Here is a 24,664-nt window from a genome sequence, read left to right as displayed (position 1 = left end):
CACTCAAGAGGGCCAGTCCCCTTGCCCTGGGCTGGCCAGCCGGGGTGAGACTTCCCACTAGGACACACTCAGGAGGGCCAGTCCCCTTGCCCTGGGCTGGCCAGCCGGGGTGAGACTTCCCACTAGGACACACTCAAGAGGGCCAGTCCCCTTGCCCTGGGCTGGCCAGCTGGGGTGAGACTTTCCACTAGGACACACTCAGGAGGGCCAGTCCCCTCGCTCTGGACTCTTACCACCTCACTGCATCTCACGTCCAGTGAATAGCCCGAGCTTTGCAGCTTTGCAGGCATGGGTGCAAATCCAAGCTCTAGATTCAAACCCAAAACCCTCCAGGGCTGGTCTCTCTGAACTTAAGTTTTCTCATCCATAAAATACAGGGGGTCCTCGGGTTACAACACAGCTCCGTTCCCACAACGGTGACATAACCCAAATTTTGGTGTAAGTTGAAACACACCCTAGCCTAAGTCACTGACCTATCCTAACACAGTTGTAAAATCATAATGTAGAACATAAAAACACAACTAAGCCACAGAAAAGGACATAAATATACTGGACTGTACACTGTATTGTGTATTCTGCCACGCAACCAAACTAGTTGGCTCATGTAGTCTCTAAGTATAATGCTAACAGCGCAAGTCGAAACACTCACATCTCAATTTTTATAAGTTTTTATGGGCGTGAGCGTCGTCAACTCATAATGTCATCTGTCGAGATTGTCCTAACCCAAGGACCCCCTGAAGGCATAACCATACCTGTAATGCTGGAGGCTCTGACAAACAAATAAGACAATCAGATAAAACACCAAGCCCAGTGCCTGGCACCCAGCAGATATGCCACACTGAGTCCTAGGCCTAGCTCTCAGATTGTAAAAGTACATCTCAGAGCCCCTCACGTTATAAGCAAAGTTTGGATTTTTGTTTCTCCCAGATGTATTATCTTCCCTCAGTAATCCAGATGTGATAAAAGCATGGCTTAGCACTCTGCTGCACAACATCACTTACTCCTCACAACTGCCTTGTTGGGGAGGCTGTCATCCCAGTTGTTATTTGTATTGCTATTACCCTATTTTATAAATTCAGAAGCTGAGGGTCAGAGACCTGACCAAGGTCACAAAGCGAGGCAGTGGCAAAGCAGGGCTCTGACGCCCATCCTTTGGATGCCGGGCACCCCTGCTGCCTTGGGAGCTCCTCCCCAGCCAGCAGCCCTCACCTGTGCAGCTCTTCATCAGAGGGGGAGTACTTGGCAGTGACGTCAGCCAGCTCCCCGAAGATCTGCTTGCTGTAAACGGTGAGGGAGGACAGCAGGACCAACTCCTGCCACGTGGAGCTCAGGAGGCACGTGTAATCCTTGATTGAGAGCTCGCAGAAGAAAGGCAGCTTCTTGATCCATGCGATCTGCCTGAAGAGCAGCTCGTCAGCCAGGCGGCAGAGCAGGGCGAACAGCTCTGCCTGCGTCACAGTGTACCTGCGGGCGACAGAGTCACGTCCATGGCCAGGAGGGGCGGAGGGGGCGCAGAGGGAGGACCCCTGAGGGCACTAAGGCTCTCTGGCAGTGGGCTCCTTGCCCGTCACCCTGGATCTCCAGCTCCACTAGTTCAGTGAGATAAAGGGGCCTGACTGGGGCCACAGCCAACTCAGGAGAGGCGGGTTTGGTGAGAGAGGCTGTGGAGGGGAAAGGAGGTGGTTATCAGGGAGTATGACTGTTAATGTTGGAGTCCACTGATGCTTCATGTGTCAGAGAAAATTCCCAGTCACTCCTGCAACGAGGGATCCATTCGGGGGACCTGATGTCCACTGAATACAGGGTCTGGCAGAAAAAGGAGCCTGGAGCCAAATGGCTAGAAAAGAAGCAAACACATTGAGAAGCTTTCTCTGCTCTCACTGCACCCCCTGGTGGTGAGGGTACGGGAGCTCGAGTTAAGAGTTGCTCAGCCCTTCTAAGCCACGGCAGGGATGGGAAGCACAGGACATGTCTCCGTCTCCGGACTTGATGACATAGGGGTCCCAGTTTTCTTTCTCTGAAGGCCCCGTGGCATGACTCTTCCCCACATACCCATGTCCACATTTATCAAGTTTTTGTGTGGCCTTCTTGGAGGTAGATATTTGAATTTCCTCTTTGAAATCAGAGACTAGCTTGAGAAATCTCAGGATTCCTTCTGGAGTAGGCCTAAGCTTAGAAATACTCAAACAGCATATGCTCCAGGCCAAAGGAGCAACAAGCATACCAGTGGGTAGGCCTAGAGGCTGGACTATTATCTCAGCAGGTACAGCCGACAGAGGAGTGAGTCTCCCCTCCCGTCCACTCAGGCCTGCACACACAGCACATGGCACCAGGCTGCCCCGGGTATGCTGGCTAGGCATGCAAACAGGCTCCCACCAGTCAGTGCCATCCATGTCTTTCTTGAGGTACCTAGATTTGATGTATGATCATCTCCAGAATTATAGCTCATCTCTGACTCAGAAGTGCTTAGACTCACCCCAGGGCCCAGCTTACCTAGGCCCAAGCAGAAACAAAAGCCCTTTACTCCTAATTCTGTAAGGATTAATAAACAGCCCCGACTCTGTGGGAGAAGATGCTCAAGAGAAAAATGAGGGACCACTGGCTTCAAAGATAAGCCCTCTGCTGCTGAGTCTTCACCCACCACCCTGGACGTATTCTGAAGCCTGGGATAAAGCCACCGGGGTGGAAGGAGGGTGGGGGTGGGGAGCACTGTGACGCCACAAGGGTGACCCAGGGCAGGGCTCACTCACCCATCTTCGATCAACATAGGTGTGCCTAATGGCTCCAGGTCCTCAGCGGACACCAGTTGGTGAATCAGACTGTATGACTGGGGATCCAGGCTGCGAGCTTGTGGGGGCAGAAGCGGCGAGTGAGCGGAATAGCCCAGAAGGTGCGGTATGTATTGGTAGTGGGGAGGCACAGACATCCCCATGTACTGCTCCCTGAATGCCATGAAGCCGTTTAGTTCCAGAGATCTACTGGAGAGAAAGTCTCGTGTCAAGCAGAAACTGGCAGGTCTACTGACTACTCAAAGGAAATGAACCAGAAGCTGGTTCTTTGGACCCGCAGTCTATCTTCAGCAAGCCAGGGACACAATTAATGGATACATATACCTCTCCCCTACTAGATAGGGCCTCTGCGAGTGTGTGTATGTACAGCTGACCAGTGGACACCCAGGACCTGGCAGTGCAGATGATGAATAAATACTGACTAAATGAATTCTTCATACAGGTGCCACATTTAGAGAGTTTTTAATGGATACAGGCTACGTGACAAAGGTGGGTGTTTTGTTTTTTACTGCTAAGAAAACGAAGGTACCAACAGGCTAAGTGCTTGCCAGGCCACAAAACAAATCTAGCACTTAGCAAACAAATCTATCATGTGGCAACCACTCCCTAGACATTCAAAGGAAGGAACAGACTAAAGAACTGAATGAATAAAGGTTATAATGAAATAGGAAGAGAAAGGGAGACTTTTATCTTCTTTTCCTGTTTTCAGAGAAATCTAGCCACTATTGACTAATTTTTTAAAATCCTCTAGTTTTACATAGATGCATTTCATGTAACAGGGATGAGCAAACAATGGCCCATGGCCTATTTTGTAAATGAAGTCTCAGCGGAACACAGCCGTTCACTCACTGACATACACTCTCTCTGGCTGCTTTTGCACTATGATATCACACTTGAGTGGCTGAGTCCCAGACCGTAAACCTGCAAAGCCTAAAATATTTACTATCCGGCCTTTATAGACAGTTTGTTGATCCCTTTTTTAAGAAAGATTCCTGGGGAGAGAAAGCCTTCCCTGGTAGCTGATGGCTATATTTCACACCTAACAACTGACTTAAGGTACCATTCTTTTTTTAAATTTTTTTTTTATTATTATTCATTTTAGAGAGGAGAGGGAGAGACAGAGGAGAGACAGAAGGGGGGGAGGAGCTGGAAGCATCAACTCCCATGTGCCTTGACCAGGCAAGCCCAGGGTTTCGAACCGGTGACCTCAGCATTTCCAGGTCAACGCTTTATCCACTGCGCCACCACAGGTCAGACGTAAGTACCATTCTTGAAACAAGAGTCTCCAAATTGTTATTCCATGATAGCAGCAAATCTGACTACGTTAAAAAGTTTTCCCTGTTTCTTAAAATTGATAAAGAGAAAATCTTCACTCTTAATGAGGCGGAGAAATTATTACTTAATTTAACATTGTCAGTGTGGCTTGTTTTATTTCAGCGGTATAGTTAACAGGAGAAAATAGCTTCATTTAAACTGTGCTGTAGGTGAAGAAGGCATGGGTAGTAGCTCTAGCATTTTAATCAGTCTGCAGAAAAGACCTGATATTTGTAAGGTCTCTAGCAAAAATGGGTTGTAAAATGCTACTCTGCATCATCCTGGACCCTACCCCAAAAGACTGAGAGCAAGAGTACAAGGCCGAGACGAACTGGCAGGAACACCCAGCACGGAGGGCTCCTCACGGGCCCACCCTCTGGGCGACCCCTACAGCAGTGGTCCCCAACCTTTTTTGGGCCACGGACCGGTTTAATGTCAGAAAATATTTTCATGGACCAGCCTTTAGGGTGGGATGGATAAATACACAAAATAAAATTATGCGACCGGTGTAAAAACTGGTCTTTTTAAATATAATTGTCGAACTTACGAGACAAGCGTCAAGAGTAAGTCTTAGATGGATGTAACAGAGGGAATCTGGTCATTTTTTAAAAATAAAACATCGTTGGCCCTGGCCGGTTGGCTCAGTGGTGGAGCGTCGGCCTGGCGTGCGGAAGTCCCGGGTTCGATTCCCGGCCAGGGCACACAGGAGAGGCGCCCATCTGCTTCTCCACCCCTCCCCCTCTCCTTCCTCTCTGTCTCTCTCTTCCTCTCCCGCAGCCGAGGCTCCATTGGAGCAAAGGATGGCCCAGGCGCTGGGGATGGCTCCTTGGCCTCTGCCTCAGGCGCTGGAGTGGCTCTGGTCGAGACAGAGCGATGCCCCAGATGGGCAGAGCGTCGCCCCCTGGTGGGCGTGCCGGGTGGATCCCGGTCGGGCTCATGCAGGAGTCTGTCTGACTGCCTCCCTGTTTCCAGCTTCAGAAAAATACAAAAAAAAAATAAAATAAAATAAAAAAATAAAACATTGTTTAGACTTAAATATAAATAAAACGGAAATAAAGTTAAGTTATTTATTCTTTCTCTGTAGACCGGTACCAAATGGCCCACAGACCGGTACCGGTCCACGGCCCGGGGGTTGGGGACCACTGCCCTAGATGATGCTGGCTTTGCCTTGAAGCTCACCTGGAGGACAGCGTGGAGCCTGGTGAAGGCTGGTTGCTCTCTGAAGCCCTGTTCCCAGGGGAACTGTGGTCGCTGTCACCATGGTTGCTCCAGTGATTGGCCTCGTCCTCAAATTCCTGCCCAGACATGATCCTTTCAATTTCTTCCTCTGATATCTTTGACAAGGAATTGATACATGTTAGACTGGGTGCTCAGAATACCCTCTGTTCCCTCTTTAGGACTGAGAACTTATTTAAACTTCACGAGGATCCCCACACTCTCTAGAGAGAAACCCAGATACCCTTAACCCAGGACAGTTTGGTTGCCTGCCTCCCTCCAGCACCATGGATCACTACGGCCTTCCTCTTGCCCATTTACCTCTCTCAAGCCATAAAGCCTCTGTGTTCTTTAATATTCCTTTGTCCTTGAGCCTATTCTTTCCTATCCCTGAAACACCCCTCCGCAATAAATCACCTGCCCTTTAAGACCCAATTCAAATGTCACTTTGTGAATCCTTCCAACACCTTTGTGAATCCTTCTATCACTAGACAAAATTTTAGGTCCTTCGTCTATCCACTCATAATTCTATGCATTCTGAGAGGCCAAATAGCATAATGGTTTAGAGTATAAATTCTACAGTCAAATCACCTTTGTTCTAATCCAGGTTCTACCACTTTCTAGTTGTACAATCTTGAGCAAGTCAGTTAACTATAGGAACCTAAATTCCTTCATATATATGGTGAAGAAAGTAATAGTATCTACCTCACAGGATTGATATGAAGATTAAATTAGTACATTATCACATGTTTAGAAAAGGGCCTGGCACATAGTAACAATCATGAAAGATGACAATGACATCTTCATCATTAGTGTTATTTTTATAGCATTTATGGTAATTAATCACAAAAATATCTTCTATGAGACCTAAGACTATGATAGGATTTTTTTAAAAAGTAAGTACTCAATAAATGCATGTTGGATAAATGCATACCTATTAAGTACTGACCACAAACCTTCATGTGGATTTTCTTAGTAAGAAAGCTCAGACCAATGAACTGACTTGCCCAAGATCAAACAGCATGGCTATGTCTAGGCAGGAGTTTGAAGAAAGGGTCAACGTATCCAAGTAGTCAGTCCAGTACTCTAGCTAGTATGCTACATAGGGAGTAAACAAACACGTCCATAAAGTGTCTCACCCTAACCGCCTCAATTCAGCATGTAGGAGACTGAGTGCTAAGGGGGGAGGCCAGATGGATTTTGATTTCTTGTTCTGAAAAGAACAGGAGGACACTGTCTCCCAAGTCTGTCGAACTCACACCTGCATAAGTTTTTGCTCCAGGGGCCTGTGTGGAAACCTTGAACTGTTCTGATCATAAATACAGGAGGCATTAAGAGATGAAAGCCAGCCAGCACACAGGAATTGGGAGAAAACAAGAAACACTTAACTGGTGTATAGGTTGAGTGACTAATCTTAAATAGCTTGAATTACATATTGAATTGGAAGGGTTGTCTTTCTTTACTCAGTCACATGTAGCAAAAAAAACCCCAAAAAACCCCAAACAACTTTTCTCTAAGGAGTCCTTATAACACTAAAATCACTGTTTGTATTTTTTAAGACATGTGAAGACAAATGGCGTCATCAAACTACAAGGTATCTACTGAGGCCATGACTGCAGCATCACTACCCGCAGTGATGGCGAGGAGAGCAAGACCAGAGCTCGGTGGGCATGGAATAACTTGAGCTGGGTAAAAAGGGCCAGTCCTGGCAACGCCAGCTTATTCCAGCTGGGAGCCAAAGTCAGACTGCACCCACGGGACACGGGCAAATCACTGATGCACTGGCTGGGGACAGACCATGCTGGCAGTACCTGAAGCTGTGTTCAAATCTCATCTACAATTTCCTAGCGGGGCACTTACTGTAGGGCGAGTTGTTCAAATTCTCAAAGCCTTAGCACCCTCACCTGTAGGAGATAATGGAGATAATACCACCTCCCTCATAGCTCAGGATTCCCTCACAGGATACTGGAGCAAAGAAACATGCAGGTTTGAGTCAGAAAGACTTGGAGGTTAATGTAAGATAAAGTTACGAACTGCAGGTGCACAACAGGTGCTCAAAAAATGGAAATTCTATCTTATCTTTAATTATGCTTAATTAAACACATTTAGGAACTTGGGAATCATAGGTCTGACACCCTAGAAACAGTAAAAAACAAAGGAAAATTATATGCCCAATATCAAAGAGTCAAACGCAATGACAAATGAAATTGGTTTCTCTGAATATCAACTCCCCCAGTTCTGCATAGAGTCTGGAGATGTAAAGAGAGCCACACAGGGAACCTGCCCACAGTTAACACCATATTCAGTGGTGAAAAACTGAAAGCTTTTCCTCTAAGATCAGGATCAAGGCAAGGAGGTCCACTTTTTTTTTAATTTACTCATTGATTTTAGAGAGAACCAGAAACATCAGTCCATTTCTGTATGTGCCCTGACGAGATTAAACTGGCAACCTCTGTGTATTAGGACAATGCTCTAACCAATTGAGCTATCCAGCCAGGGCAAAGAGACACACTCTTAACACTTCTATTCAACATAGTAGTGGAAGTCCTAGCAGAGCAACTAGGCAAGAAAAAAAAAAAAATAAGCAAAAGACATCTAACTCAGAAAGGAAGAAGTAAAATTATCTCTGTTCACAAATGACATTATCTTACAGGTAGAAAACCCTAAAGATCCCATCAAAAAAACTGTCAGAACTAATAGGAGAATTCAGCAAACTTGCAGGATACAAAATCAACATACAAAACTCAGCTGCATTTTCATGCTAATAATGAATTATCCAAAAAGAAAACTAAGAAAACAATCTCATTTACAATAGTATCAAAAGAATAAAATGCTTAGGAATAAATTTAACTAAAGAGGTCAAAGGCCTGCACACTGTTGAAAGTATATACCAATGAAAGAAATTAAAAACATAAATAAATGGAAAGACAGCCCGTGTTCATAGATCAAAAGACTTATTATATATTGTTAAAATGCCCATGCTACCCAAAGTGACCTATAGATTCAATGCAATCCCTAGAAAGACCTCAATGGTATTTTTTGCAGAAACAGAAAAAATAATCTTAAAATTCTTATGGAAGCACAAAGAACCCCAAACAGCCAAAACAATCCTGGAGAAAAAAAAACAACATAGCTAGAGACCATCCAGTTCCTCATCTCAAAACATATTGCAAAGCTACAGTAATCAAAACAGCGATAATTACTGTCCCAATAAATTCAATAAAAAAAAGTAGGGAACTGCTGTAAGGACAGACACAAAGACCGAGGGAATAGAACAGAGGGCCCCAACATACGTATATGGTCAAAAAAATCTTTGACAAAGATGCCCAGACTACACAATGAGGAAGGGTACTCTCTTCAACAAGTTGTGTCAGGTAAACTGGATGTCCATATGCAGAAGAATGAAATTAGATTTCATCATACACCAACACCAACTCAACATGGATTAAAAACTTAAATTTAAGACCTGAAAATATGTAACTCCTAAAAACATAAACCCATAAAGAAAAAGTTTCTTGACATTGGCCTTGGCAATGATTTCTTAAATATGACAAAAGTACAAACCAAAAAAAGCAAAAAAATAGACAAATTGGATTACATCAAACTAATATAATTCAGCAAAGCAAAGGAACCAATCACCAAAGTGAACAGTCAACATACAGAGTGAGAGAAAATATTTGCAAACCACACATCTGATAAAGGATTAATATGCAAGATACATAGGAAATTCCTGTAACTCAACAGCAAAAAAAGAAAACAAATAACTTGATTAAAAAATGATTAAGACCTGAAAAGACATTTCTCCAAAGAAGACATACGAAGAGCCAACATGTATATGAAAAGATGCTCAACACGACTAATCATCAGGGAAATGCAAATCAAAACCACAGTGCGAGATAGCCACATCTGTTAACATAGCCTCTATGAGAAAGAGGAGAAAACAACAAAACAAAAACCAGAAAATAAACACTGGAGGCGATACTAAGAATGGAAACCCTTATAGGGTAGGAATGGAAAATGGAATGTACATTCCACTGTGGAAAACAGTACAGAGGTTTCTCAAAAATTTTTTTTTTTAAATTCACAACAGACTGGCCATGTAACCCAGCGACCCAGTAGCAGAGGAGAGGATCCAGGTGAGCGGCTACAGGAGCATCTGGAACCCTGGGCTTCCGGGACGAATCACAGGGAGGGAGGCCTAGAACTCACCTGGACGGGCCCAATGCTCTTATTCCGGCCGCCAGGCATGCCGTCTTCTCTGATTGCTGGAAGGAAACAGAAGCAACGGTCAGACGCAAGCCCACAGAAGTCTAGGCACACAAAGAGAACTTCTTTGGCCAAAGCACAAGGTAGTAATTAGTGAAGCCAAGATAAAAACACAGGCCTTTCTGGCCTCAAAGCATACAATCTTTCCATTATTCCATGCTACCCCCTAGGCAGCAGACACTTCAGGGCCCCCAAGGTACTGAGTACACACTACACACACACTGCATACATTCAATCAACCAAGGTGACAGCGTCATTAATCGCCCCACAGTTACAAGTATCCCATCAGAATGATGCATCTGAAGACTCTGGTAAATAGAAAGAATTATTTTTGCTCTTAAATATTTTTCATCTCCAGTCTAAGTTTGAGTCTTAATTTGTAGAATGAGGAGAACAGGGGTTTTTTGTTTCATTTTGTTTTAATCAGCATACTGACTTCACTCATTCCTCTGTACAAAGGCAATCCGTCAAGTTCCCCTGCCAATGATTTTCCATTCAGGTGATTCACCAAAAGGAAGAAGTTATTTAGCATTTTCTAATTGTAAAAAGCATCCTTTAAATAGTACTTGCCTCATGAAGAATTACAACTACTAATAGTATTACCTTCCTTGTTCATGGAGCGCTTGGTATGAGGGGCACAGAGAAGAAACCCCGGATTTTGCAATTATAGAAAGGCTCCGGTGTCTGGCAAAGCTTTCTGGAAAAGACAACTTCTGATTGAATCTTAATGGATGAACAAGATTTATGTAGGCAGGAAAAGGGCGCTCCAGGCTGAGTGAACGGTGTTCAGAAAAGCTGCAAGGTGAAAGTTAGCATGGAGTGCTCTTTCTGGGAATTTCCAAGTGTGCGTGTGTGTGTTTGTGCAGAGTAGCAAAGGTGAGGCTGGAGAGGCCAACTGGGGCCAGATCACAGAGGGCCTTGAATGCCAGGCGGAGAGCACAGACTTTCACAGAGGAGCCTGGGGGTAAGACAAGAACGAATAGGTCAGCTTGGCATTTTATTTTATTTTTTTTTTCATTTTTCTGAAGCTGGAAACAGGGAGAGACAGTCAGACAGACTCCCGCATGCGCCCGACCGGGATCCACCCGGCACGCCCACCAGGGGGCGACGCTCTGCCCACCAGGGGGCGATGCTCTGCCCATCCTGGGCGTGGCTATGTTGCGACCAGAGCCACTCTAGCGCCTGGGGCAGAGGCCACAGAGCCATCCCCAGCGCCCGGGCCATCTTTGCTCCAATGGAGCCTTGGCTGCGGGAGGGGAAGAGAGAGACATAGAGGAAAGCGCGGCGGAGGGGTGGAGAAGCAAATGGGCGCTTCTCCTGTGTGCCCTGGCCGGGAATCGAACCCGGGTCCTCTGCACGCTAGGCCGACGCTCTACCGCTGAGCCAACCGGCCAGGGCCAGGTTGGCATTTTAAAAAAATCCGTGATGGGCACTGTGGAAGGTACTTTGGAGGGAGTAAGAGGACAAACTAATGGCATCAAAAGAGAGCAAGCTGCTCTATAATATACCTTCTTGAAAAGAAGTTACCATGAAGAGTGTAGAAAGTCCTTGGGGCAGGGTTGGTTGCCTCGAAAGGTGAGGGCTCCAAGAATAACACTCAGTTCCTGTGGCAACTGAAAGGCTAACAGGAAGTTCATTTTCCTTAAAGCAGACATCATTCTTGGTATCCTTAGTATACACTTCAGAATTATACAAATTTGTGTCTAAATCCTGTTTTTGCCTCATCTATATAATTACAGACAAGTTTCTTCATATCTCTGAATAAAACTTCAAAATAAATAAAATTTGCTTAAGAATAAAAAGAGGCTATTGGGCCTGACTGGCGGTGGTACAGTGGACAGAGCATCGACCTGGGATGCTGAGGACCCGGATTCATAACCCTGAGGTCGCCAGCTTGAGCGCAGGCTCACCAGCTTGAGCAAGGGGTTGCTAGTTTGAGCGTGCGATCATAGACAGGATCCCTTGGTCGCTGGCTTGACCCCAAGGTCACCTGCTTGAACAAGGGGTCACTGGCTCAGCTGGAGCTCCCCGGTCAAGGCACATATGAGAAAGCAATCAGTGAACAACTAAAGTGCTGCAACTACGAGTTGATGCTTCTCATCCCTCTTCCTTCCTGTCTCTGCCACTCTCTCTCTAAGAAAAAAAGAGGGGCTACTGGAACTTGTCTTGTGGGGGTATTATAAGGATTTTATATAAAATAATACAGCTAAAGCACCATACAGCCTGGCTTATATAGGTACTTAGTAACTAACCCTTCCCTCTCCCCAGACTCTTTTCTCCGCACACAGGAGTGAAAACACCAAGGTTCCAGTCTCAATTTTGCTAGAGCATAGAAGACAACATAGTCTTCTTCATTTAAAAATATATATTTTGGCGATTTAAAAAATTACTTTAAATTGATTGTTAAAGGGGGGCAAAGGAGAGGGGGAGGGCAAGAAGGGAGAGAGGGCAAGAGAGAGAGAGAGAGAGAGAGAAACATCAAATTGTTATTCCATTTATTCGTGCATTCATTGGTTGATTCCTCTCTGTGCCTTGACTAGGGATCAAACCCACAACTTGGCCATGTTGGGACAACGCTCTGATCAACTGGGCTACCCGACCAGGGCTTCACACAGTCTTCTTCACAAGGCTGCTGTGACTTTATAGTGAGAAACATACACAGCCTGTGTTAAGGCTAAAAGCATGCCAGTTTACCTGGGAACTCTCTTTCAACCTGATTTCAAGTTCTAAAAATCCTTAAAATTCCTGCTGTTTCAGGGTCAGTGACAGTCTTCAGGCTTCTATTTCCAATACTGACATCTCACACGTCTTTGCTTCAGCTCACAGGTACAGACCAAGATCACTGGCAGGAGAACACCAAATATATTTCACTTGAAATCTCACTTTAACTGTCTTAGGGAAGGAATTCAATTGCTTTTTCCTCTATTTAAAGAGCCACAAACCTTAAAAGATTTATATCTTGACAATTTCTTGTTCTGCTAATTAAAGGGTCATGCTGTCCCTCAACCCAACCTATAACCCATGAGGATTAGTATCACTTCCACTGAATGGACGAAACTAAAGCTCAGAGAAATGAAGGATTTTGCTTCAGGTGACAGAAACGACACAACAGGCTCAGGCTTGGAGTCCAGGCTGTCAGACTAAGGCCAGCCTTCTCTTCATTGCTGGTACGTCTCATAGTGTGTGCATCCCACTGGAGAGACATAGTTTTAGGTGCTGCATCGGTGAACTCTTAATTATACGTTTACCTTTTTTTTTTTTTTTTTTGTATTTTTCTAAAGTTGGAAATGGGGAGGCAGTCAGAAAGACTCCACATGCGCCCGACCTGGATCCACCCGGCATGCCCACCAGGGGGCGATGCTCTGCCCATCTGGGGTGTTGCTCTGTTGCGACCAGAGCCATTCTAGCGCCTGAGGCAGAGGCCACAGAGCCATCCTCAGCGCCCAGGCTATCTTTGCTCCAATGGAGCCTTGGCTGCGGGAGGGGAAGAGAGACAGAGAGGAAGGAGAGGGGGAGGGGTAGAGAAGCAGATGGGCGCTTCTCCTGTGTGCCCTGGCCGGGAATCGAACCTGGGACTCCCGCATGCCAGGCCGATGCTCTACCACTGAGCCAACCAGCCAGGGCCTACGTTTATCTTAACATGCATTAAAGAAATACTGATTTCCCAGCTGATAAAAAATATTTTTTGAAAATTAACTTTGATTTTTTTAAAGTTGATTTAAAGAATAGAAAGTGAATAGTCCTGGCTTAGTCAGAGATGGTAAAAGCTGTCAAGACGGCCTGAAGTGTGGGAAACAATACAATGTACCGCAGTGCCTGTGTAAAAACAAAACCTTGGGTCATGTTTCAAAGCCTACAGTGTACTCACGTTACCTCATTTGATCCTCAAAACTACCTGGCAGGTATATATTATTATGCTATGCAGTTCAGAGATGAAGAAACTGAAGCTCAGAGAGGTGAAGGGTTGCCCAATAGTACTCAGGAAAGAGCGGACAGAGCTGGGATTTCAGTTTGGGTCTTCTGCCTCTGGAGCTGGGCTTGCCCCGTGAAGCTGCACTGGGCTAAGAGCAGTATTTCAGGAGGGCCGAGTCTTTCTGGTAGTGAACTGGTTAAAAAGAAACAAACAAAGGGTGTTTGGGAACAAAATTACAGGAATGGTTCTGCTGCCCCTCTACGCTGAGGCAAGGGGCACCAGCTCTGGCTCTTCTAGCTGCTCAGAAAGCAGACACTTTCTGCTCTGGAACATGTTCTACCGTTCCTCACTCAGGCCCGGACAGCCAACCAAACCCAGAAACCAGAAACATGACTAAGACACGAAGCTAATGACATCAAGGCCCTGCTGAAAACCTGCCACTGGATCCCGCTGGTCTGCGGGCGAAGGCCAAGCTCCCTAGCTTTGCATGTAGGACCCTCTGTGATCTGGTTCCTCTGGGCTCCCCATCCTCGACTCTCACCACAGCTGTGCAGGACCCACAGAGAACTGTTCATTAGTCCTTGGACATGACAATTGTTTCACGCACTTGTTGACCCCTGCTCAGAAAGAAACTTCACAGCAGAAAATTCTGGCAGCACCACTTTACCCACGTGATTCAAGTTAACATGACAAACAAGGGGACAAATTTATACCCTGTGCTCTGGACAGATGCACTGAAAGGACACATGTCACTTTTGTGGCATTCTCGCTAGAAGTGCATAACCTGAATCTCATCATGAATATCTAGTTGAGGAACAGTTTACAAAATGTAAATTACTTGTTTTCTTCAAAGCTGACAATGGTAGTAATGACCAAAAAAAGCTGAGAAACCACTTCAGATTAAGATTAAAGAGCCATAAAAACTAAATGTAAGGTATTGGCAACTAGATTAGAAAAAATAAATTGTTATAAAGGACATAGAGACGATCAGTAAAATCTGAATGAGGTCTGATAATAGTGGCTATGTTAGAAGTAAACCCCTTTTTGAGGTCTGTAATTTATTCCCAAATAGTTTCTATCACCCCCTTTTACCCTAAGAAGAAGGAGAGAAGGGAGAGAAGGGAGAGGAGGGAAAGATGGGAGAGAAGGGGGAGGAGGGAGAGAAGGGGGAGGAGGGAGAGAAGGGAGAGAAGGGGGAGGAGGGAGAGAAAGGGGAGGAGGGAGGGGAGGGGGAGGAGGGAGAGGAGGGGGAGGAGGGAGAGAAGGGGGAGGAGGGGGAGGAGGGAGAGGAGGGAGAGAAGAGGGAGGAGGGAGAGAAGGGGAGGAGGGAGAGGAGGAAGAGGAGGGAGAGGAGGGGGAGAAGGGAGAGGAGGGGGAGGAGGGAGAGAAGGGGGAGGAGGGGGAGGAGGGAGAGGAGGGAGAGAAGAGGGAGGAGGGAGAGAAGGGGGAGGAGGGAGAGGAGGGAGAGGAGGAAGAGGAGGGAGAGGAGGGGAGAAGGGAAAGGAGGGGGAGGAGGGAGAGGAGGGGGAGGAGGGGGAGGAGGGGGAGGAGGGGGAGGAGGGGGAGGAGGGAGGGGGAGGAGGGAGAGGAGGGAGAGGAGGGGGAGGAGGGAGAGGAGGGAGAGGAGGGGGAGGAGGGGGAGGAGGGAGAGAAGGGGGAGGAGGAAGAGAAGGAAGAGGAGGAGGAGGAGGGAGAGGAGGGGGAGGAGGAAGAGGAGGGAGAGGGGGAGAGGAGGGAGAGGAGGGGGAGGAGGGAGAAGAGGAAGAGGAGGGAGAGGAGGGGGAGGAGGGAGAGGAGGGAGAGAAAGGAGAGGGGGGAGAGGAGGAAGAGGAGGGGGAGGAGGGAGAGGAGGAAGAGGAGGGAGAGGAGGGGGAGGAGGGAGAGGAGGGAGAGGAGGGGGAGGAGGGAGAGGAGGGGGAGAAGGGGGAGGAGGGGGAGGAGGGAGAGAAGAGGGAGGAGGGAGAGAAGGGGGAGGAGGGGGAGGAGGGAGAGGAAGGAGAGGAGGGGGAGGAGGGAGGGGAGGGGGAGGAGGGAGAGGAGGGAGAGGAGGGAGAGGAGGGAGAGGAGGGAGAGGAGGGGGAGGAGGGAGAGAAGGGAGAGGGGGGAGAGGAGGAAGAGGAGGGGGAGGAGGGAGAGGAGGGAGAGGAGGGGGAGGAGGGAGAGGAGGGAGAGGAGGAAGAGGAGGGGGAGGAGGGGGAGGAGGGAGAGGAGGGAGGGGAGGGGGAGGAGGGAGGGGAGGGGGAGGAGGGAGAGGAGGGAGAGGAGGGGGAGGAGGGAGAGGAGGGGGAGGAGGGAGAGGAGGGAGAGGAGGGGGAGGAGGGAGAGGAGGGGGAGAAGGGAGAGAAGGGGGAGGAGGAAGAGAAGGGAGAGGGGGGAGAGGAGGGAGTGGAGGAGGAGGAGGGAGAGGAGGGGGAGGAGGAAGAGAAGGGAGAGGGGGAGAGGAGGGAGAAGAGGGGAGGAGGGAGAGGAGGGGGAGGAGGGAGAGGAGGGAGAGGAGGAAGAGGAGGGAGAGGAGGGGGAGGAGGGAGAGGAGGGAGAGGAGGGAGAGGAGGGAGAGAAAGGAGAGGGGGGAGAGGAGGAAGAGGAGGGAGAGGAGGGGGAGGAGGGAGAGGAGGGGGAGGAGGAAGAGGAGGGAGAGGAGGGGGAGGAGGGAGAGGAGGGAGAGGAGGGAGAGGAGGGAGAGAAAGGAGAGGGGGGAGAGGAGGAAGAGGAGGGAGAGGAGGGGGAGGAGGAAGAGGAGGGAGAGGAGGGAGAGAAAGGAGAGGGGGGAGAGGAGGAAGAGGAGGGAGAGGAGGGGGAGGAGGAAGAGGAGGGAGAGGAGGGAGAGGAGGGAGAGAAAGGAGAGGGGGGAGAGGAGGAGAGGAGGGAGAGGAGGAAGAGGAGAGGGAGGAGGGAGAGAAGGGGGAGGAGGAAGAGAAGGGAGAGGGGGAGAGGAGGGTGAGGAGGGTGAGGAGGGTGAGGAGAGGGAGGAGGGAGAGGAGGGGGAGGAGGGAGAGGAGGGGGAGGAGGGAGAGGAGGGAGAGATGGAAGAGAAAGGGGAGGAGGGAGAGATGGAAGAGAGGGAGAAATGGGAGAGAAGGGGAAGGAGGAGTCATTTCTAAAAAGCTCTGCAAGTCCGTAAGGAGCTTGAACTTCGACCCCTTCAAGAGTCTGTCCCTGAGATGTCTCTGCTCTGCTCCTGTCCCGGTAAAGTATACGGAAACGCCACAGGGTCACCGCTTCACAGTGCCGTTCTATAAACACGAACCTCCTTCAAGAAACTTTGCTCAACCTTTTTAGAAATTTAAACTAGTTAACTAGCAAATTATGAAACAAAGTGAAAGGGATTTTAAAGTTTTTCACACAATTACTTAACAGATACGAATCTCTCCATGAGGCTCAGTTTAGCTCTCTCTTGCCTCTGACGATTTTAACAGTATCGCAGTTTTATCTGCAGTTTCACTTTCCCTGGTTTTAGTTACCTGTGGTCAACTGTGGTCAGAATATCGTCAGTTTTAAACTGCACTTGTTCTGAGCGGTGTAATGACACCTTGTCTGTCCTGCCCGGACGTGAATCATCCCTTTGCCCAGCGGATCCATGCTGCCCACCCCATTAGTCACGCTCCACTCACTAGACCACATTCACGTGCCGTACTTCCTCGAGTACAAGGCGCTCCCACGTATAAAGACGCACCTTAATTTTGGGGCCCAAAATTTGAAAGGAAAAAAAAAGTACTATTACATAAAATTATTGAACTCAAGTTTTATTTTATTTATTTTTTTTGTATTTTTCTGAAGCTGGAAACGGGGAGAGACAGTCAGACAGACTCCCGCATGCGCCTGACCGGGGTCTACCCGGCACGCCCACCAGGGGCAGGACGCTCTGCCCACCAGGGGGTGATGCTCTGCCCCTCCGGGGCGTCGCTCTGTTGCGACCAGAGCCACTACAGCACCTGGGGCAGAGGCCAAGGAGCCATCCCCAGTGCCCAGGCCATCTTTGCTCCAATGGAGCCTCGGCTGTGGGAGGGGAAGAAGAGACAGAGAGGAAGGAGAGGGGGCGAGGTGGAGAAGCAGATGGGCGCTTCTCCTGTGTGCCCTGGCCGGGAATCGAACCCGGGACTTCTGCACGCCAGGCCGATGCTCTACCACTGAGCCAACCGGCCAGGGCCGAACTCAAGTTTTATTCATCATAACATTCACACAACTCCTCATCACTGTCAAAATTCTCATCCATTAAACAGTTTGTCCTCATCTGTGTCTGATGATGAATCACTGTCTTCAACAATGAGCGCAAAAACCAAGCACAAAAAAGCAGGAAATGCAAGTAGAAAAATTACAACCATTGTATAAGACACACCCAGTTTTTAGACCCCAATTTTTGGGGGGAAGGTGCATCTTATACATGGGGACATACAGTAACTTTTATTATAGTATATTGTTGTAACTGTTCTAATTTATAAGATTAAATCTTATAGGTATGTATGTACAGAAAAAACCTAGTATGTATAGAGAAGTTAGCACTATCCACGGTTTTCAAGCATCTGCTGGGGGCCCTGGGATGTATCTCCTGCAGATAAGGGGACCATTCTATTTCCCCATCCCACTTGCAGCTCTGGCCCCCACCAAATCAGGCATCACACCAGGAGGCATCCTACCTTAACTGGCTTATCTGCTGAAGGACATAGAGAAGGAGGGCTTGGTCATGGCCCAAGGGGCTCATTGTCTAAAAATGGGGAAACAGACAAGTTAGGGAAACTGCAAGTTAACAGACGAAGATAACACAAGGTTGTGGAAGCCCTGGAGGGTCACCTGGTCGGGGGAGGGCGTCAAAGAAGGCTTCTTAGAGAATGTCACAAATAAAAGATGAGCCTCGAAAATAAAAATGGGTATACAGTCAGGTAAAGAAGAGGGGGTAGAAAGAAAAGGGGGGTAGAATATTCCAGGAAGAGGAAATCATACGTGCAATGCCCCCAAAATGGAAACATTTGGGCTTAAAGAGCTGGGATGGATGCAGATTGTGTGTGGGGAGCAGCAGATAGAAGAGGGAAGGGATCATGTGCTGCAGCCAGAGTCAAAGGGCCCTGGAAAAGCACCCCCGTGAGCCCCACCTTATCCTGAAAACCTCAAGACAGGAAGAAATACGTGTTTGGGAGTACTGGGATAGCAATAGGGACGGACAGACAGGGCCCAGCCTCCACTCACTACTCTTAAAAGCTCCCGGCCTGGCCTGTGGTGGTGCAGGGGATAAAGTATCAACCCGGAATGCTGGGGTCGCCGGTTGGGAACTCTGGGCTTGCCAGGTCAAGGCACATACGAGAAGCAACTACTGTAAGTTGATGTTTCCTGCCCCCCCCCCACTTTCTCTCTCTCTCTCCCTCCTCTCTCTGAATCAATAAATAAAAATAAAATCTTAAAAAAAAATCTCCCTCACTGTCTTGCTAATTATTTTCATAAACAGTCAGTTTCCAAGTCTGAAAAGATATCTATAACCAGAGATGGTGGACAACAGAGGGCTGGTTCAAACATGGTAGAGGCATTTCTTTTTAACAATTTTTAAATTTTGAGACAAGTTTAACCCTGGCCAAGTAGCTCAGTTGCTTAAGCATTGTCCCAATATACCAAGGGCACATATAAGAATCAACCAATGAATGCACAAATAAGTGGAACAAGAAACTGATGTTCCTCACTCTAAAAATCTATTTAAAAAAAAAAAAAAAATTTGAGACAAGTTTAGATTTACAGAGTTGCAAAAATATGTAGTATAAAGAATTCCTATATACTCTACTCCCGCCTTCCCCTTCTGTTAACATCTTACATAACCAAAGACTACTCATCAAAACTAAGAAATGGACTTTGGTACAATATTAGTAACCAAAGTACAGACTGTATTCTGTTTTCCCCAGTTTCACTGATGTCCTTTTTCTGTTCTAGAATTTAACCCAGCATCCCACATGGCCTGTAGCTGTCATGTCTCCACAGTCTTCTTCAACTGTGACAGTTTCTTAATTTCTCCTTATCTTGTGTGACCTTGACACTTTTGTAGAGTGTTTGTAGAATGCAAGTTATTTTAAAGAAGGTCTCTCAATATGAGCTTGTCTGATTAGACTGGGAATAAATCTATTCCTGGGTGTGTGTGTGTGTGTGTGTGTGTGTGTGTGTGTGTGTGTGTGTGTGTGTATCGAGGGGTACATAATTTCAGTGTAAACACACTGATGTCAACCTTGATTGCTTGGTATTTTATCAGAATTCTCTACTAAAACTTATTATTTTCTCTTTGTAATTATTAACTATTCTGAGACTATACAAACATTGTTTCTGTCTAAACCTATGCTTGCTTTATTTTAGCGTGCATAAGTGGATCTTGCCTGCAGCAATTATAACTGTAGTTTTCTAAAACTAATTTTCTTTCTTTTTTTTTTGAGAGTGACAGACCGGAAGGGAGAGAGATGAGAAGCATCAATTCATGTTGCATCACTTTAGTTGTGCATTGGTTGCTTCTCATACATGCCTTGACCAGGGGGCTCCAGTCAAGCCAGTGACCCCCTTGCTCAAGTCAGTGACCTTGGGCTGGTGAGCCTGTGCTCAACCTGGTGACCTCGGGGCTTCGGACCCGAGACCTCAGCAACCCAGATCATCACTCTCTCCACTGCGCCACTACTGGTCAGGCCAAATCTAATTTTCTATTTCTCTCATTCCTTGTCCCACACATATCAATATATATATTTCTAATCAGTCTATCTGAACGTGACTCCATATGGGTACCTCTGACTCCAACCTGGCACCAGAGCTTGCTTCTAGCCTTCCCCTTCCTGATTTCTGACCTTCTCTGATGTGAGAAACCTGCCTCTCATTATCTGCAGTATGTTTACTTGTTTGTTCAAACCTAGAATCCAAAGAAAGTAGTGACGAATTCCTAATGCATAACTCTGAGAGAAACAAATTTACAAACTAGGATACTTTGTCTGCAGCTCTTTTTGTCCTCAGGCTGACAGTATACAGTCAGAGCGCTGCTTTCAAGGTCAGCTCCTCCTTTCTTCACATTCCCTTCAGTGTGGCCCCGTGATTTATTTGTATCGGTGAGATTCGTCTGTCACAGCCTGCATTCTATGCACACCCCCCCACACACCATATACAGGTTGCTTAAAAAAACAAAACACAACTATATCCAGTAAAGTTTGTGGTGTCTAATTTTATAGGTTTTGACAAATGCGTAAACTGATGAGTTGGACATCACAGTTCCATGCAGAACAGTTCCATCACCCCGATATTCCAACGGCAGCTGTAGTCCTACCTTCACTTTCCCAGCACCAGCCAGGAGGTGGCAGGGTTTCTCTCTGAGAGGCAGCCCTCACCAGGAGCTGAGCCCACCTGCTCTGCCTGCCACAGGGCCAGGGAGGCCACTCCCCCCTCTCATTCCTCGCAGCACCCTCTGGCTATGGTTAAACAGGTTAGAGTTAAGCTTCTTCCCTAAAATAGGTCCCTTTGGCTGGAAGCCTCTGAATCGCATGCTCCGCCCGAATAAGCAGGATGATTCATCTGAGCAGTCAAGGAGGCAACCCATTGATATACTGTGACAATGTCTCCAGTGAGGGCAACAAAGGGAGATGAAAAAACCAGAAACCAACAAATCAGGTGAAAGTGGGTAGATGACCACAGACAGACACTCTCTTAAAGACATTTCTTGCTTGATATTGGTGGGTAGTGTGGACCAAAAGTGAGGTTCTACGGACAGTGACCTCACAAGGTGATCTGGTCATAAATTCCTAACTGGGCAGGTCATGGTCAGTAGTCACGTTCCAGGCACATTACCTCTTCAGTAAAAGGTTTACCTTTGCCTTAAGCAAGCCCTTGTCCATTGTTTCTGTGCATCTAGATTAACACACCTTGGAAATAAACTACCCTAAAGGGAGCACATCATCTTAACTACCCTGTAATTCAATGCACATGAGCACCCGCAAGACAGCACAGAGTCCTAACTCCCCTGGAATCTGCCTCACATTCCTCCTTCATCTCAGAATGCAGACAAGAAACTGACTGTTCCTCGCCAAAGCCTCTGTCTCCTTCTTGAGATCTTGCTTCCAGGTGCACCCCGTTTTTGGCTCAAATTTTTATAAAAATTCTCCTGAAACCTGTATAATTTTATTAACCAATGTCAGCCCAATATATTCAACTATAAAAAAAAATCTCCACCCTGGCCTGGTAGTTCAGTCGGTTAGAGCATAGGCCCAGTACACCAAGGTTGCAGGTTCGATCCCCAGTCAGGGCACACACAAGAAGCAACAAGTGAACGCACAAGTAGTGGAGCGAAAAATGGATATTTCTCTCTCCCTCCCCCCCTTCTAAAATCAATTTTTAAAAATCTCCACAGGTTTGGCCATTCTTATGCCAACACCAGCCCTAAATAACAACCCAGTAAACTGTTTCACCTCCCGAAACTGCACCTGTAAACTGAGGGTAACAGTTAGTGACAGGGTTGTGTGTATGAGATAATGCATAGAAAGTGCACAAGTGTTTCTGGTACACATGGTGCTCATAAATATTAGCATTATAAATAAATTATACATGATCTAAATTTATCTCAATGACTTCCTGTATCTCTCTTACTTTTTTTCATAATGGACAAATTTTCAGATTTTTCTTGTCCCACACATAATTTTAAAAATCTGAACTATACCTGGGTGCCTGCCTGCATTCATTAATGCTATAAACCAGTTTGAAGAGTTCACTAAATCTGACTGATTCCCACCCCTGACACCACTACCATGAACCCCTAACACCTTGCTGGGCAGTTGTAGACACTGCCAAATTTAATCCTCCACAGAACTCTGACGGGGAAGTACTACCATACCACTCTGAAGGGAAGATAATTGAGCATCAGGGATAGAAAGCAAACTGCCCAAGGTCACAGGGCTGGTCTGTCACCAACCTCTGCCTCCAGGGCCTCCAGTCCTACTGAACTACCAAGGCCAACATTCTACCCCCACCTGCTTTCTTAGCCTGACTTGTTTTCCTGGTAGGGCTGGTACAGTCGACCCAAATCTTCAACCTTACTACTGGTGCTGCCCGGTAGCCAGTGTGCCACCAGCTCCTGCCCGGAGAGCTACTCCCACATCTCCCCATCTTATGCCATCGCTCCCCCCCTGTTGAATCCTCACTGCTTTCTTTGCACTCTTCTAAAAACTTTCCAGGTGGCTTTTCTGCTTCCCCCGCCCCAACCTCCAATCTATTCTTCAAAGCTGTCCCCTGGATAAATCCTCTTACAACATCTGTTTATTTATGTCATCTCAGACTAATGGCTCCTGGAAAACTTCCCAATAAATCCCCAATTCTTCGCCCACGTGGACGCAGATTCCTGAGCACGCCTAGCCCCAAGTATGCCATGGTTCTGGCAAACAAAATGATATCACATGCAGGACCTACTGCCTTCCTACCTTTCCACCTAAATCCCCACTTGCTGCCATCATGCCGAGAGAAGAACTAATGGAGCATATTAATCCCAGTTAGGACTTCATTGTTACTGGGGTCCTGCCACATGGAGCCCGTGCATTCATTCTCACAGCATGCTTAACATCTCACCAGTCTCTCCCCACGAAGTCCGGGAGGTCCCTGCAGTCAGGAAGTGTGCCAGCTTCATTTCGGGGTTGTGAGGACGCAGCACAAGACCTGGCACAGGGTGCAGGACTGGGAAATGAGTAACCCCCAGGCTGAAGAGCGGGCACGGAAGGCAAAGTGAGGAGGGAGAGGTGGTAACACAGCCACAAGCACCACTCACCCTTCCGGTTCATCCCCATCTGGAGGCATTTGAGCAGCCGGCAGTACTGGCACCTGTTCCTCTGCTTTCGAGACATGACACAGTTCTTGTCACGGCTGCAACGGTACACCCGCTTGTTGCAAATGCTCCGCTTGAAAAACCCTTTGCAGCCCTCACAGGAGATGATCCCATAGTGCAAGCCTGTGGCACGGTCCCCACAGATGAGGCAGCTTCGTTGTTCAGCCCGGTCATCTGGAACAGAAACTGAACATACTCAAGTTAGAACACAGCGAACAATGGCTTTAAGCCTGTAGTTCTAAAACAAGTAACTCTGCTCTGGGTAGATCAAGGGTCTACCCTCTGCTCTCCAGGGTCACTGGCAAATAGGAAACATCTCTGGAACCCTTGTGCTAGGAAGAGACCCCTGCACCTACCTGCAGTTACCACAAATACGGCCTATCACGCACACACGCGCACTCACACACACACGCAAATCTGTGGTGCTCCTCCCCCTGGGTTTCGTCATCACCTGGACCAGTATTCAAGTCAGAAACCTGGGAAATAGCTTTGCCTCCTCCCTCTCCTTTCGCTTCCTCAGCCATAGCTCATCACTTCTACCCTGTAGCAAGGTGATAAGGATTATTGAAAATGTACATACAGGCAGTCCCTGGACAATGAGCCAGTTAGGCTGAGGAAGACTTTCACATACTGTTAGTAGAAGTATTTATTGGTACAACTACTATGGAAAAGCGTGTCATAATTTTTAAAGTTGAAGACATACATATTTTATGACCTATTCCCAGGTACTTATCCAATAGAAATGTGTGCACATGTGTATCATGAAACAAATTAAAGACTGTTTGTAACAGCATGCTTTGTAAAAGCCCCAAATTAAAATTAACCCAAATATTTGTCAATGTTGCTATAGACAGCATAATTCATGTTGCTACAGACAGCACAATGGAATACTATACAGCAGGAAGTTAAGTAGTGAGATCATATAGAAAAATGATCAGAGATGGGTCTAGAAAACTAGTGTGGAATAGACTGAAATGGATTTTATGCTACTGATAAAAGGCTACTGCCATGGCCAATGAATTTGATAAAAAAAAATTTAAATTAATTAATTTAAAAAGGCAACTGAGATTTTTAAACAGATGTTCTGGATCAAAGTGAGATTAGGAGTATTAATCTCACAATGATGTGCAGGTGGATAGAATGGGCCGTGTAGTTAACAGGAATGGTGAAGAATGGCTAAACGAAGTAAAAACAACAACAAAGTTTAAGGAGTCAAGAGAGAGTGTATCGACTGACTAGATTACAGATTGGCGGGGGGCGGGGGAAGGAGGAGATATCAAAAGAGTCAAAAATAAACGACATTCTTAACCAAGAGGGCTATGAAAAACTGAAAAGCAAAAGCTGCTGAGTAAGGGACAA

At 46.9% G+C, this 24,664-nt stretch overlaps 1 protein-coding gene across 3 annotated transcripts in view; it reads right to left on the bottom strand.

Moving 5' to 3' along the window:
- Positions 1-24,664, bottom strand: part of NR6A1 (nuclear receptor subfamily 6 group A member 1) — a 224,560-nt gene that overhangs the window by 10,744 nt on the left and 189,152 nt on the right. For 2 of the 3 annotated variants that reach the window (XM_066367183.1, XM_066367185.1), the window contains 5 exons: positions 23,249-23,491; positions 9,528-9,583; positions 5,283-5,437; positions 2,751-2,978; positions 1,210-1,464 (listed from right to left, as the gene is read on the bottom strand). In XM_066367183.1, the coding sequence (XP_066223280.1) occupies positions 1,210-1,464; positions 2,751-2,978; positions 5,283-5,437; positions 9,528-9,583; positions 23,249-23,491 (937 nt within the window). The remainder of the gene's footprint in view (positions 1-1,209; positions 1,465-2,750; positions 2,979-5,282; positions 5,438-9,527; positions 9,584-23,248; positions 23,492-24,664) is intronic. The other variant, XM_066367184.1, reaches the window with a different exon arrangement.

This window comes from Saccopteryx leptura, chromosome 2 (assembly GCF_036850995.1).
Source record: "Saccopteryx leptura isolate mSacLep1 chromosome 2, mSacLep1_pri_phased_curated, whole genome shotgun sequence".
NCBI lineage: Eukaryota > Metazoa > Chordata > Mammalia > Chiroptera > Emballonuridae > Saccopteryx > Saccopteryx leptura.
The sequence above is the reverse complement of the archived record's forward strand: the minus strand, read 5'-3'. Positions and strand labels throughout refer to the sequence as shown.